Raw genomic sequence first — 16,327 nt, forward strand, 5'->3', positions numbered from 1 at the left:
GGAGTTGGTTCACTTTGCAACATTAACAAGGGACGCATAGAGACAATAGTCTACATATATTAGGATGGACAGTTGGTGTCAGGATGGCAGACCGGAAAGTGGGAGGAGGGAGGGGGGAGGACTTGGTTCACTTTGCAACATTATTTAAAAGAACACAATGCAACCGCGACCTGCGGTTCTATTAAATATTATATATTAAGGATGCGTCCAACATCTACCATCTGAACTGATTGTTTCTGTTATATCAACAGATGTGATGTGATTTAAATATGTATCAAATTCATATCGGGAAAAACTGGATAACAAGCAGCAAAAAGAAAAATACCTTGAGTACCCTCTATGATGCATGTACTACTAACTGTGGTTTTCAATCAAGTTTGTTATTTAAAAAAAAAAAAAAAAATCTCAGGGCCAATCTTTAGAATTCTGCTGTTTAGATCTAGACACGGATTACTTCTCACATGGACAATTATATGTTGCGTGCTCTAGAGAAGGCAAACCAGACAATCGCTATATCTGCACAGACAATGGAACAACAATACATATAGTATACCCACAAGCATTGTGAAATTAAACATATTAGAAACGTGCGCTTACTCTTTTCTTTCTCTTCCATTTGACCAGACGGAGCCACAGCAACGCATGGACGGGTACAGCTAGTATGTGAATATATGATAGAGATGCGTGAAAACATAACTACAACGTCCACAAGATTCTGGGGAGGAGGGAGAGCGCATGTGAATCTACAGCACTACATGACACAAACAAATGTTTACAAGGTAAGTAACATAATCCGTTCGATGGCATGTGTGGTTCTAGATACACATGCACTGTATAGACTGTAAAGCAGCCTCTCCTTAGACTGGTGGCTAGCGTGTGGCAGTTGCAGTAGTTTGAAAAAGAGTACACTGGCTGTTTAAAGTGCTAAAATGTACACACAGTAGTGTTTGGTAAATGTAATGTAATGTAATGTAATGTATACTTGTAAAGCGCACTGTTGCCAGTCGGCGTCCTGGCGCTGAATACCGCTGGGGAACCTGTCCTGGCTTTCCCTGTGGGATGGTCCCTGCTGGGAATCCCCAAGGTGGAGCCAGGCATCCCCGGTGTTGATGGGGCCGTTGTGGAGATTAGGCAAGCTAATGCCCAGAGTTGCAGGGTGGGACCCCTGGTTAGAGTAGGCACCGAGGCGAGAATTGTCTAGTCCGCTGACCCTGGTTCACGCCCCTGCCGCGTCGGGAATCGAACCCTGGTCCCGGGCCGACTTCTGCTTCCGGGTTTGCCGCCTCTAACCAGTGAGCCACACCACTCCACTTATGTGTGTGGTGTGGACCATGTAGTTGCTTTACAAATATCAGCTATTGTAATATTTCCTAAAAAGGCCATAGTTGCACCTTTTTTGAGTAAAGTGTGCTCCAGGAGTTACATGTAAAGGTCTTTTAGTTTTAATTTAACACGTTTGAATGTATTTAACTATCCCCATAGCTAAACCTAATTTGTATATAGGGTTGTCTTGATGAAGTGGAGGAAAAGCTACAAAGAGTTTTTTTTTACTTTTATTAAAGTTTTCGTTCTATCTATGTATAACATGGGCACTCTTTTTATGTCCAAAGTATGAAGAGCTCAGAATCAGGGATAGGGGAAAAAACAGGAAGTTCAATCGATTGATTGAGGTGAAACTGGGAGACTACTTTAGGTAGGAATTTAGGATTAGTATGAAGAACCAGTTTGCATTTATGTATTTGAAAGAAAGGTTCTTGTAAGGTTAATGCCTGGAGCTCACAGACACGCCTGAGGGAGGTAACGGCAACTAAAACACCACTTTCCATGATAGAAATTTAAAAGAGCATGAATGCAGAGGCCCCAAACGAGGACCCAAGTACAATATTTAAGTTCCAAGAGGGTGTTGTAGGAACACAACGTGGAAAAATTAGATTAATTCCTTCCAGGAATGCTTTAATCACTAGAATCCTGAGAGACAGATGCTGCCTATTTTGAAGATAGGCAGATATGGCAGCAAGATGCAATGTAATGAAAGTATATGCTAAATTCAATTTTTGCAAATTAAGCAAATACATAATATCCTGTACTGTAGCTTTGAGAGGATATATTTGTATAGGATGACAATAATAAACAAAATGTTTCCATTTTGCAGCATAACCTGCTCTAGTTGTGGGTCTGCTTGCTTGTTTAAGAATGTCCATACATTCTGTAGGTATGTTTAGGTAACCAAATTCTAAGACCTTAGGTGCCAGATCGCTAGGATGAACATCTTGGGGTCTGGGTGTCTGATGTGTCCATTGTCCTGAGTGAGAAGGGCTGGCCTGTTGGGGAGCTTCTCGAGAGGGACTAGTGAGAGATCTAGTAAAGCTGTGGACCGGGGCTGAGGTGCCCAAGTGGGAACTACAAATAATCATTTCTAATGACGTTTACCTAAGTTTCTGAACCAGAAATGGAATGAAAACCTGTGGATTGAGTTCCCATTTGTGGATTTGCTGGTGGCTCCTGCTGAGCAGGTCAGCAAGAATGTTGTCCGTTCCCAGCAGATATTCCTCCAATGTGATGGTGAAGAGACCAATTCCATATGGTCTGAGTGAGGTGTGACAGTTGAGATGAATGTATCCCCCCCCCTTTTCCGTAGATAGTACATGGCTGTCTTATTGTCCGACCGGACTAGCACAACCTTGTGAGAGAGATGAGGAAGGACAGCTTTCAGTGCTAGGAAGACTGCCTGAAGTTCCAAGAGATTGTTGTCTGCCATCCCGCAGACCTTACATTGTTAGGTGTTGGAGATGTGCACCTCAACCGGTTTCTGATGAGTCTGTGGTTAGAATGATCTGAGGCACTGGGTCGAAGAAAGGCAGCCCTTTCAATTGATTGTTGGTATTCCATAATTGCAGAGAACGGTGAGTGTGACGATCTATCAACACTAGATCCTGTGCTTGAGACAACTGGCGAGATAGGCACTGTTGCAGTGGGTGCACATGTAGTTCTGCGTTTGGAATGATGGCAATATAAGACGCCATTATTCCTAGTAGACACATGACCGTCCAAACTCAGAGAGTTCTGTTCGCCTGGAAGTGAGATATAGTTCTTTCACATTTTTTTATCCGAGATGGATTGGAATATGCTAACCCTAAATCTGTGTTGAAAAAGGCCCCTAAATATGGTTGAATCTGAAGTGGTTGAAGGTTAGATTTGGATACATTGATGGTGAACCCCAAGCTGTGGAGTAGATCTTATGTCGACAGGATGTGCCATTGACATTGGTGATGAATGCTAGCTTTGATGAGCCAGTTGTATAGGTAGGGGAATAGATCAACGTTTTGTCATCTTAAGTATGCTGCCACTACTGCCAAGCACTTTGTGAAAACGCAAGGAGCGTTAGTGACTAGAAACGGAAGACCTTTACATTGGTTGTGCTTTCCTTCTATAACAGCCCTGAGGTATTTACCATGAGTAGGGTGTATGGGTATGTGAAAGTAAGCGTCCTTTAGGTCCAGTGTGGTCATAAATTTGCCCTGTTGTATAAGGGAAATTACATCCTGCAGCGTGACCATGTGAAAATGTTTTAAGTGGATGTAATAATTGAGCAACCTGAGATCTAACATTGGTCTTAAGGACCAGTCCTTTTTTTAATGAGGAAATATAGGGAGTATAATCATGTGCCCTGTTGGTGAAAAGGGATTGGTTGTATTGCCCCTTTGAGGAGTAGGGATTGGACTTCTTGTCTGAGAATTGCAAGGTGATCTTGTGATAACCTGTGGGGTGGAATGTTGGGTGGCATGGCAACGAGCTCCAGACAATAACCAGGTTGGAAAATGGCTAGTTCCCATTGGCCTGTGGTAATGGATTCCCAGACTGGATATAAAAACTGAAGTCTTCCCCCAACGTATGTTGAGTGGTCGGGGAGGGGTGTCACTGTATGGTAGTGGAGGATGCGCCACAGGTGGAATCACCCCTGCCTCTGCCCCTATTGTTGCCACCTTTAATGGAGCCCATGAAAAAACCCTTGGAGAAGGTGGATTGGCCCTGTTTCTGTTGAGAAATGGGGGCATCAGTGTTTGGGCATCCAACGCCCACGGCCCAAGTTAGAGTGGCCCAACACCACAAGGAGGTCTACCCAGCGATCCTAACCTGGAATCTGGTGATCTCGACCTCCTTCAAGCTTCAAGTTGATGCCTGCAGCCTCAACCTGAAGGATCCCCCTGACCGTAGCTGATAAGACGATCAGACGCCAAAAGACACCCCTGCACCCTATGCCCCACGGCCTTCGGTGGCCCAACCGACTGTGTCCAGGCATCCCCCAAGAACCCAACTTACCTCTCCACCCAGTGGTCAGGACGCCTCCCTTTTCCAAACCCGAGATCTTCATTGAAATCCATAGGGTCCCCGTCTCCTTTGCACTCTGCACCCTGCTGCCCATGTGCCGCTGATGGTGCAGCTCCCGAGCGAATTGTTGACCCCTGCAGTGCTGATCGTAACCCTAGGAGGTTTGCGCCCACAGCCAAGTGGCTTGCTCGCAGGTAGTCCCTGACTGAAGGCCCCCTTAGCACCATTGGCTAACATTGGGCCCTGCATGCTGCACCTGCCTGCCCCAGTGCTGCTGGTGGTGCCATTTGAGTGCCTAACGGAACCTTGGGGAACCTTGGTTCTAACCCCCCAAATAACTATTCTTGCAGGCCGTTGATACTGATAACCCTCTTTTCTCCATATAAACCAATGTTGTGATGTTTTGTTCCTGCAAATGTTCAGTGTCGAACTAACTTTTATATGAAGAAAAATTTACTATATTTCAAACCTGAAAACGTCTTACATATCTTGTACTGCAGGATCCATGGTGTGATATCTAGGCATATCACCCGAGTAGTTGATGAAATCCAAAAGTAATGCAAAAGAAATCACTGTGTAATTTAAACTGTTTTTAAAGCATATACAAACATGTAACAATGGCAAATCCGTTTTCAATTGCATTACCTGGTAACGTTTTACAACTGCAAGTACATTTTACCTACCTGTACCAAGCCCTGCTTGGTTCTAGAAAAAATATATAATTATACCTTTTTTATACTTACCCAATTGGTCTGGATTCTGTCTCAGAGTGTGTAATCAGTTCTTGATTGAGTGAATACAATTACATGCTTAACACACCCTCCTGATAAGCCTAACTGCTCGCCCACACTACCACAAAGAGAGCTGTTAGTACTTGTCTAATTTAGCCTCTGCTATACCTCTGGGGACTCTGTGCACAATATACCTTACTTTCGTACAATATATACAGAGCCAGCTTCCTTACAGTAGACAAAGGGCTACTTGCCTTTAGGGTGACTACACCCTTTGTATGTCCCCTCCCTCTTGGTAGTGAGCATCCCTTAACCTAATTGGCCTTTCATTCTAGATGGAGGATTTCCTAAGGAGGGGGGTCACCTCAGTCCAGGGCACCTTAGGGATGGTCTTGGCATGGGAGGGGGGAGGGGGGGGGGGGAGACACACCTCACTTGATTACTAAATTTTGCGCTGACCTTGCCACCAAAAGTTGGGTCTGGTTGGGGGGGGGGGGGGGGGAGGAAGCAACTCTACTAGCAGGAAAGGCCCTAGTCAGCATAACAAAGGGCAGGAAGCCTTTTAGGCTCAACGCCATGAATGCTGTTCCTGCTTGGGGGTAGGTGAGAAGCACCTCCACCCCAAGCAGGCTTCCTTCCTGACCCACAAGGGCTCCCACCTTAGGGCATCAGAAACATGCCTGAGGGTGGAAGGCTGGTGCAGATCAGCAAGCTGAACACAAGGAAGTTGGTAGTTTTTCAGGGGGCATCTTTAAGATACCCTCTGAGTGCATTTCGAAATAAAGCCAACACTGTAATCAGCGTGGGTTGATTGTACTGAGAAGTTTGATACCAACCTTCTCAGCATTCAGTAAAGCCATCATGAAGCTGTGGAGTTCGTAATGACAAACTCCCAGCCCATGTACTCAATTTGGCAGGGGTCACCAACCGGTCGATCGCGAGCTACCGGTAGCTTGCCGACCCTCTGGGAGTAGCTCGCGCTGCTTCCTAATAATAAAGACGTCATTTAAGCATTTTATTTTTTATCACTTCGTTGTCTTTGTCAGCTTTCAGCCCTTGCCCGCCCTCACACAAACCAGCTGCTCTGATTAGCCGAAGCGAGCTTAGATGCACCGGGGTTGGCCAAAGAACGTGACGTTCTTCCTGAAGTCACGCGCCACCTGCCTTTTCCAGGCATGGACCGCACTTCATAATTGCCGTCTCATCCTCCTGGGAAGCTCCGCAGGACTGGTAAGTGTGCCCCTGGATTAATAGCAGCATAGTTCTTAAAACCGGCTAAGTGTATTGTAAGGTCTTTGACTTTAATATCAGCTGCCACCGCGCTTTACATCTGTCTTCAGTAACAAAGCACAGTGGCAGCCGATATCAAAATCCAAGGTCTTTGCGGGTACTGAACTGCTACCATGGTCGCAGCCGATGTAAAAATAATCTAAAGTCTTTGCCTGCACGAACTGCTTTCACTGACTACAGCATGCTTTAAGTTTGCCTTTTTGTTGAAGTCAGTGAAAGCGGCTTAGTGCATGCAAGGCCTTTTGAGTTTAACATCGGCTGCCACCGTGCTTTATGTCTGACTTCAGTACCAAAGCACGGAGGCAGCCGATGTTAAAATCCAAAGTTCTTGCAGGCCCTGGGCAATAACTGCGGTGGCAGCCAATGTTTAAATCAAAGATTCTTGCCTGCACGAACTGCTTTCACTTACTACTACAGCTTTAAATTTGCCTTTGCGTGGTAGTAAGTGAAAGCTGTTTAATGCATGCAAGGCCCTTTGATTTTAACATCGCCTACCACCTTGCTTTATACCTGCCTTCGGTAATAAAGTGCGGTGGCAGCTGACATTAAAATCCAAGGTCCTTGCAGGCACTGAGCAGCTACAGCGTAACAGGCAATGTTAAAGTTAAAGATTCTTGCCTGCACTAAACTGCTTTCACTGACGACAGCACGCTTTAAATTTGCCTTCGTGTTGTAATCAGTGAAAGCAGCTCAGTGCATGCAAGGCCCTTTGATTTTAACATCGGCTACCACTGTGCTTTATTATATCTTCTTTCAGTTTTAAAGCGCAGTGGCAGCCGATGTTGAAATCAAAACGCATTATATGTACTGATCCGATCCTCCCAAAACAGGCCCATCACTTCTCTGTCCTGTCACTTCCAGTCTCCCTGTCTCCCACACTCTTCCTTTGTGCCAAGGCAACTCTGCTCGTGTGACATGGAGCTGTGTTTTGCTGCACCACAGCTACGCCAAACAAATTGATTTGTTAAGTACTTTTACTGGTATGCGTTTAATACAGGCAGTTTACAATTATGTGGCTGAGAGGATGCAATTTCTTTTAGTGTGGGATTTTTCTAAACAAGGCTCATTAGTCCGTTCCCGATTTTACCCATGCACTTTGATCCCATTGATGTTCTGTCTATATATAGCTTGGTTCTTGAGGTCTACTTGGAAGAATATTAAATGAAGGACTCTATTATTACACTGATTCAGAAACTCATGGCCTATGCAGGAAGGAGGAAAGCAGGCTGTTGAGTGCAGTAGTGATCTGGAGTGTGTGTGCGTGCACGAGGTGTGATCGGATTTGAGATTTTGTTTTTAGGGAACAAATTCATGGTCACTTGTTTGTAGCGTTTTCAGTATTTTATGATGTGTAAGAGTTTGAATAAATTAGATCTGTATATTACATTTGTTAATGTACAAGTATGCTTTATTTCTATTATTTCAATAATATGCAAGTATAAACAAGGGGCCTTCTGCTTCAATAATGACATTTTCAATTAAAGCAAATAAGAGCTATAATGCAGCCCTCTTTATGCATAGTCACAGAAATGTGTGTGAAATATCAGTTTTCCCACTGTCTGGCCAGGAGATGAGAGACGATTTGAAATACCATGAGAATAAAGCTACCAGTGTGCTATTTATTTTTCATAATTATTTTCACGAAGTTATGTTTTATATAAAAGTAATCCAACTATCTGTTTTTGCATGTGTTCGTATTGTTTGTAGGTGAGTCCTACTCAACAGAAGTGATATAAGGCTGGACTAGATGAATGTATTGTATTGTTTTTTTAATGGATTACAAAGGGTCGTTCCTGGCTAGAACCTGTTATTGATCTGGCTATGGAGATTTCTGTTTATTGAGGTATGCGCTGAGGGACATTGCCATATGTTTCATGCTACTATATTATTACTGGAAGTAGAAGTGCGAGTGCAAGGCTTAGCAGACAGTCTGTTGCTGGACATTGCAGAACTATACATTTTCTGAAAACGGACTTTGCATAGTTAAAGCATGTGTTATAGAAGTGAGTGAAGTGCTTTATAATTAAATTAAGGTTACCACCTTTCCAAATATCGGCCATTTGTTGTTCCAATAATCTGCAAAGGCCCGGACATGAAAGCAAATCATATGTATTCATTTGTACCATAACTTTTCTCCCTTTGTTTTATTTATTTTGATAATGAAGAAATGAGAAGCCTTCTGTTGCAGCATTTTTATAGTGCTTACTAATGTGTCGCACTGAAGCACTTACCTACATGGTTAGCAAGCTATGGCTTTTGTATGGTGGGTAGTTCGAAGTGTTTTCTTTGGTTTTTGATTCTATGTGGGAAGTGTTTCCTTGTCTTGCCTGATTAACTCCAAGGTGCAGTTATCGTTATCATGTTATGGGTCGCAGCACGTAGCAGTGTGGTGAATGAGGTGTGAGACAGATATACAGTTTATTATGTTATGATTTTCAGTCTGCTGACAGCTTTGAACAGCTCTATAGGTCTATCTATGTGTATTTTGTTCAAACAACCCTATGGGCCACAAAGAAAAAGGCTTAGAGACAATGAAGCAGGGCGTGGGCGGTGTCTCCGAAAAATGCGCGAGTTCCTTGGTTTTTAGTGGCTCACGATGATTTATACTGATCAGAAGTAGCTCTCACTACAGAAAAGGTTGGAGACCCCTGCAATATGGCTTCACTGCACTTATGTGAAAGAATGGACACTGTAGGGGCATATTGCTTATGTAGCTATGACCTCTCTTGTGGTATAGTTTACCCTGCTTTGGGGCTGGGAAGTCTGCTAGAGGAGTGACTTACCTATGCCACAGGCAGCGGTTGTGGGCGTGGCACACAGGGATGTGTGTCATGTCTGCTCAAAGTTTTTGTCTGAACTAAAACACACAGTCTGCAATGGTAGTGTGCATGTGTTTGGTGAGGGGTCTCTGAGGGTGGCACAATACATGTTGCAGCCTTTAGAGACCCTCTCTGGTCACAAGGCCTTTGGTACCACTTGTAATTTTTACAAGGGACTTACATGTGGACCAGAGGTGTGCCAATTGTGGAAATTAAGATATCGTTTTGGTTAAGAACACAGGCACTGGGAACCTGATTGGTAGGGACCCAGTGCACACTCAGTCCAAATGCATCAGAAATCCAGCAAAAATAGGGGTGTAACCATGCAAAAAGGGGCACTTTCCTACAGCTTGTGCCTGCAATGAGGTTGGTTTCCCATACTTCCTGCTTACTCTCTTGGAGGATTGGGCCACTATTTCAGGCTCCAACTGGTCTTTTTCAGCCTGGCATTTGCTTTGTGTTCTAGTTTTCACATACATTTATTCAGGTATACTCAGCATGGATTTCAGCTCTACCTGAGCACAAGCTGAGGACTCCACACATTTCCTAGCAGACAGGCCACAGGAATGGCAGAGAATCTGACCACCTTCTTTTGGCCATGTGATGAACCTTTGTCTGGTTTTCAGAACTGGTGACTGGATAGGTCTTTCCAGTCAGGTATTGCTTGGGGAATACCAGTTTTTCAGTCACCATGATGATAGTCGCACCTGTATCCCTCAGTGCCCACTCTAACCCCATTAATATGTAGTTGTTTTCTGTATTTTTCCACGTTACTGGACCAGACAGCCAGGGCAGCTACATCCAACCCGCCCTCTGAGACTAAGTGGCTCCAGTGCGCTCTCTGATATGGTCAGCTCAAAGCCATGGATTCCACCTGGAGACTCAGCGCTGCAGCATGAATGGTAGGTACACTGGGAAGAACCTTTTTGGGACAGATAGGGTCTACAGTTTGATGCTCATTGACTTTGCAATTAAAGCACTAAGCCTTCTTGGGATCCCAGTTTTTACCCTGGTACCCTCCCTTAGTCGGTGCATTGTCTCAGGGCCCACCCTCCTGCACATTTTATGGGGGCCTTTAGAAGACTCTTTGATTTTCTCTTTAAACTGCCCACTCTTTACATCCAGGGGTGGGGGTAATTAGCAACCCTTTCTTTATGTCACCCCTACCATGAGACTACTTGGACACCCTAGTCTTGAGCCAATAGTCTGACTTCTTTCCCTTTTCTTGGGGACAGATTGGACCTGGGTACACTAAGTACTGATGCAATTTTTCGGAAACACAGTTACCTAACAAATGCTCTTTCACAATACGATTATAAAGCCCATCATAGTGTTGCACCTTGTTACCTTTTAACCAGCCACCTAGTGTTTTGTCTGATAAGTCAACAAAATCTATCCAGGTCCTACTCAAGGTTTTGTGAGTCTCCCTGAATGAGTCCATGAGGACATAGGACTCATCACCCGTCTCGTTAAGTGTCAGGAGTCTATCCCTGCACTTTCCTGAAGACAGCTCCCAGAGTAGAGAGCCCCAACACGTCTGGCTGAACTTCCTCCTCGTACAAGTCCTCTCAAAGAATGTAGACCACTTGGTGATATCATGACCTTCTACATATTTGGGGGTAATCCCTTTGTAGATTTTAGGGTGAAAAGCTAACTCGTTATCATTATTTAAGATTGTGCTCCCACCAGAGATGGGTCCTAGGCCCATCACAGCTATTTCTTTTTTATGGCTAAGATTTTAGCCTTCAGAGCTATTCTCCCAGCTAGTTTTTGAAGATCAGGACCCCCTCTTCTATTTCATCCGCGGTACTACCAGAAGTACTCCCAGTAGGGGTGCTGTCAGAAGGGAAGTCTGAGGACTAATCATCCTAACTGGCATCTCCATCCAGGAGATTAGGGCGTTCTTCCATTACCATGGCTCTATCATGCTCAGCAAGCAAGTTCTGGAGATAAGCCTTAGTAGGTTTAGACCTCATGGCAAGGTTCCATGCTTTGCAGAGATCCTTAAGTTGGGTCAATCTAAGATTCTTGTATGGATCCAGGTTGAGTGCCTGGTTAGTACCCTCTGCCTCAGACAGTTGGGACCTTTTTACGAATTCAAAAAAAATAATTTATCAGTCTATTTCTTTATAGGCCTAAGTGAAATTTAGGAGAGAACAGACCAAGTTAAGAGTGGTGCTTCGGATCTGCATCGAAGGGCACCGAAAAATAGAAACTGATGTCAGCACACAGTGGTGGCGCTTATATGCAGACCTGCTCTATCACTTCCAGGGCAGTAGGAGATCGCCATGGTGACACCTGTTAGCGTAGTCATTGCTGGAAGAATTGTCCCTGTCCAGTCTTGCATCTGGGAAATTCCAAAAGTATGGTATCTGTGGTTAGATGTATCCATCAGAATATCAGTTAATTTTTCCTTCTCTTCTCGTCTCTTTTTTGAATGAAGATTTGTTTTAAATTTTACAAAATTTCATATGGAGGCTGGCAGCTATCCTACAACAGTATCTTAAAAAAATGCAGTTAAAAGGAATCCTGCCACTATTTATTGAAAGAACAGGCTCCCTACTAACTGAGGACATCTGGGTATGCTTCAAAGGCAAAACAACAATGCTCCAGAGGAAACTCGACTGCACTTGCTGGAAGCCCAAAGCAGTCCAAATGTGGCATAAGGGCCCTTTCAATGCTGACATGCGAGGTAAAAACCAATCAAAAGCCAATTCTCAGATATAATGCACATTTTTCAATAACAGAAATACCTCTAATCTAAGGGTTGAACATCAGTGTTGATTCCCAGAGTACTCACTTAAGACATTTTACCCAGTGCATTCATTTGACAGTAGCTAGCGAAGAGTGGAGTATAAAGCGAGAGAAAGATCATACTGTTTGTTTAGATCTGTTGTCACAGATGGCGGAAGGAAACAAAATACATACACAAATTCCTCACAGCTACTAGCTTGATTAGGTTTCCTTTCTGACTTTCTCTTTCAATCTTTCAAAGAATCTGATTCTCACCTTTGCTTCTGCTGCTTTGTTGCAGGCTTTCTTGTAGTCTTCCGGTAAAGCTCTGAGTTTATCTTGGAGCGCTGCCACTTCTTCCTGCAATATTCGTTGCCTCTCACATGCCTCCTCCTTCTCTCGCTGGCTACGAGCAAGGATTTCATTGAAATGCTTTTGCAAGTCAGCAAGATTGTTTCCTAAAATGTCGGCCGAGTTGTAACATCTGGTATGAGGAAGGGAATGGAAGTAAACCAATTAAGAAAAAAATAAACGGCAGGGGACAGAAAACACAAGGCCATATATTTTAACACAACGCTAATTAAAAATACATTTACTTTAGCCAACTACATATGAATCACCATCATCTCAACTAGCCTCATTTGTAAATATTTAAATATGTACAGCATTGTGACTTGGGGACCATAGTGAAGGTACTATTTGAAAGTACTTTCACATGCCCTGTGTATGCAGGTATGTGTGAATGTTATAGCCTCTCAATACAGATATCTCTGGACTTAAACTTAAAGAGGAGTGCTGCCTTCACAGTTTCATCTCTTATACCTACCTTTGTTTTGCAGCTACGCCTCCTGGGTGTGACTTTAACTTGCCCAAATAGAACAGCTTTTGGTTTGAAAAAAGCTGTCCGCCATCATATCATTCATGATGAGTGAAGTGTGAAGTGTGAATCCAAATGAGAATTAAGTGCTCGTTTCTGTCAGTCAGGTTTTCGGTCAGTCTCCATGTGCAAGACACATCAGAGGCCTGACCTACGTCAACAGCTATGCTGACAATCATGCTTAATAATCTATTTTCATACATAAAATGACATTGTGTTTTCAGTTTGAAAGTAATGTGGTACAAGATATAACATCAAACACTAAATGATCCTTGGAGTGATAATGTATTTTGTTACAAGGAAATCAACTGTGGGGATCAGGAACTCAATAATATGGAATATGGAAGCTTCAAAATATTGTGCTTGATAAAATACAATGTCACTTGGAGCTCACCTTCACACCTGAATTAAGCATTCAAAAATCATGAGTATCCTCAAGCGATATATTTTGAAAGCAAAGCAAACAAGCACTGGCGTTGCCAATAGGTCTCGCAGTAGGAAAGTTGGAGCTATTGGTTTTGTAAATAACATTTTATATTTATATATGGTTATTGACAATGCCAATAACGATATATAAATATAAAATGACATTTAGAAAACCAATAGCTCCAACTTTCCTACTGCGAGACCTATTGGCAAGCCAGTGCTTGTTTGTGTTTACATGCTTTATGGCCAAGATGAGTCTTGGCATAGATGATATTGGCTGTTTCGTTGTACAACACCAAGTTTGAGCTTTGAATTTTTCCCCATGCTCTGAATACACCTTAAATGCTGGCTTAAAATAAAATCAGCAGCCTTCTAAATACTGAGATGTGTCCTGTTTGGAAGCACTCACAGTTTTTTTGCAGGTCTACCGAGCAAATTTAACCTTCAGGAGATTAACTGATAGCCCAGGATAACAGTGTTGTCCCCGAAGTATTAGGTCGGGCTAGAGCTTTAAGGGGAGGGAGGGAGGGAGTGAGGGAGAGAGAATGAGAGTGAGAGAGAGAGAGAGAATGAATGAATTTGTGTTTTTAATGTTGAGGTGGGGTTAGGTCACTCTGGTGTACTCTTTCTGCATTTGGAGTGTGGGAATGACATTTCTGTATTTCCGTTAATAGAAACACGCTCAAGTCGTAGACCTCTCGATTTTCAGTGGCTGTTTGTTATTTTGTACTAGAACACACTTTGTTGCAGTCTGCTGGCTTATTACACACTTTGGCCGTTCAAAGGATTGGAAAGCACTATACTGCAGTAATGTAATACAATTGACGTAATTAATTTCACATCGCAGCTTGTGAGCACTTTTCACCTTCACCCTCTTGCCGGTGGCCTGCTCGGGTGACGTGCAGTACAGGAAGAAGCAGTTGGCGAAGCAGCTGCCAGCTCACGACCAGGACCCCTCGAAATGCCACGAGTTGTCCCCCGGCGAGGTGAAGCAAATGGAGCAGTTTGTGAACAAGTACAAGCACGACGTGCTGGGAGTGGGGGATGTCAAGCTCCCAACCGAGGTGGAGGCCCAAGCAGCGGAGAAGGGGAGGGGGGAGGAGAAATGCGACACGGCGGGCAGGGGAGGGGGCCGAGAGGGGAGAGCTGGCGATGAAATCAGTGCACAAGGTAGACTAACACAGGGGTGGGGGGCAACACAGGGGCGGCAAGAGAAGCACATGATGAAAGGAAGAAGGCAGAGTGTGAGGAGTGATAGCAGCATGGTGTAGGGGAGAAAAGCTCATGATAGAACACTAAGCATGGGGAGAAGGACACAAGAGAGAACCACAGAGGGCAGCAGGGGGGACGATGGGGGGGGGCATGTGAGGTGAGCATAGGAGGATGAGAGATGAAAAGGACACGCGCTTCAGTGGAGTCACAGCAAAGGATCCCACACGAGCGCGTCTTGCAGGCCACAATACAAAAGTTATTCATTCAATTACCGCTGAATGGGTGACGCTGTGGGGAGGTTCCCGGGAATTCTTCCAGTGTGACTCTTTCAGGGTGCAGTTAGAACGAAACATCAGGATTTCAGTGTATTTCACGCAATGCCTGCACGTTGTGACATCAGTCAGGGGGTGTGTTTCGTCTTACCTTCCTATCCACTCGGTGATCACGTCTGAAAGCCAGGAGTGAGTTAAGAATAGGAGGCCCCCATCTTTTGATGAATTATAATAAGGTGTGCTAGAGATGAAGGCGCTTGGTCCGAAAGCCAAGTCTCGAGTCACGTGAGTACAGGAAGGAATGTGCTTGCCTGTGAGAGAACTGGTCCGCAGAGAAGCCTCTTTATAGAGGACAAACCTGTGGCAGTCATAATGGCGAGGGAGAGCAAGCTGTAGACAGAGTCAGAGCTGCGGGCAGAGATTAGGCACTGGAGAGGGAGGGGGTGGGCTGCCTTTGATGATCATGCGAGTCACGGAAGGGGAGGGGGGCGGGTGGGCAACTCGAGCGACCACGTGGAGGAACAGATGGCTCAACAATGTACTAAGTGAGACAACTGTATGGGGGGGGGGCACAGGGAGGATGTGTTGAATGGCGGGTTGGGGGAGGAGGAGAGACAGGAGAAGCAGATGCAAGTCACGGCCTGCGGCCGTGTGAAGTGAACAATTAGGGGAAGCCTGTGGGAGGGAGGAGGCAGAAGGCTCGGGCTGGGGAGGGGGAGGAGAAATGAACAGATGTCGGTGAGGTGTGGGAGGAGTGCCGGATGGGGGCGAGAGAGCCTGGGAATGCGAGCGAGGGGAGGAGTGCAGAGGCTGGGCTTGCATGCGATGCGCGTGCTTGTTTGTTCACGTGATTCACGTGAACTTCAAGAAAAACGCGGGGCTGAAAGCCCTTGGTTTGAAGAGGATTTTGCCGACATGAATTCTCGCTCCGCTCAATGCGCTTGCGCGCATTGATAGGTCGCGAGACCTAAAAATACTACTCTACCAAATCTAAATGCAGGTCAAAATCTTTTTTACCATCTGGTAGCAACGTCATCCTGTCAGCCTGCTACAACATATCTTCAGGTCGCACACTATTGTGACATTAACAGAGGGGTGATGATCAGCAGCCCCATCATGCTATGATGATCAGCAGCCCCATCATGTTAGGCATAAGATACAGGAATTCCGCTGCAGCAGGGGACAGCCACTGACCTACCAATGATATTACTAGCTATAAGTAAGTGAGAGTGTGCCAGTGAGAGAGCAAGATATTAAGTGAGAAATTGCGAGAGGGAAAGCGCAAGAGAGTTTGTGTATGCCTGCAAGAGAGGGCCAGTGAGAGAACATATGCCTGCAAGTGAAAGGGAGAAAGTGGGAGTACCAGAGACAACTTGGTAGAAAACACTACAACACACTGAGAAATTTAGCATCTAACAACCAGGTGAGTAATATAGGGAGCTGACACTTCTCTTATTTAGGACTGCATGAAATACACTGTGTACATGAGGGACTGTAGCCTCAAAAATACGAAAAGACGGAAAGTGAGTAGAGACAGAAGAAAAGAGAGAGGGAAACATAACAAGCATTAAAAATGCAATAGGTTTCGCCTTTCATTAAGTTAAAGCCATTTGCTTTGCTATACAATACCAATAGCAA

The 16,327-nt window shown here is 44.6% G+C and overlaps 1 protein-coding gene across 1 annotated transcript in view; it reads right to left on the reverse strand.

Moving 5' to 3' along the window:
• Nucleotides 1-16,327, reverse strand: part of CNTRL (centriolin) — an 857,679-nt gene that overhangs the window by 461,457 nt on the left and 379,895 nt on the right. The window contains exon 17 of the mRNA XM_086920986.1: nt 12,179-12,386. Within this exon, the coding sequence (XP_086777112.1) occupies nt 12,179-12,386 (208 nt within the window). The remainder of the gene's footprint in view (nt 1-12,178; nt 12,387-16,327) is intronic.

Source organism: Lissotriton vulgaris, chromosome 5, assembly GCF_964263255.1.
Source record: "Lissotriton vulgaris chromosome 5, aLisVul1.2, whole genome shotgun sequence".
Taxonomy (NCBI): Eukaryota; Metazoa; Chordata; class Amphibia; order Caudata; family Salamandridae; genus Lissotriton; species Lissotriton vulgaris.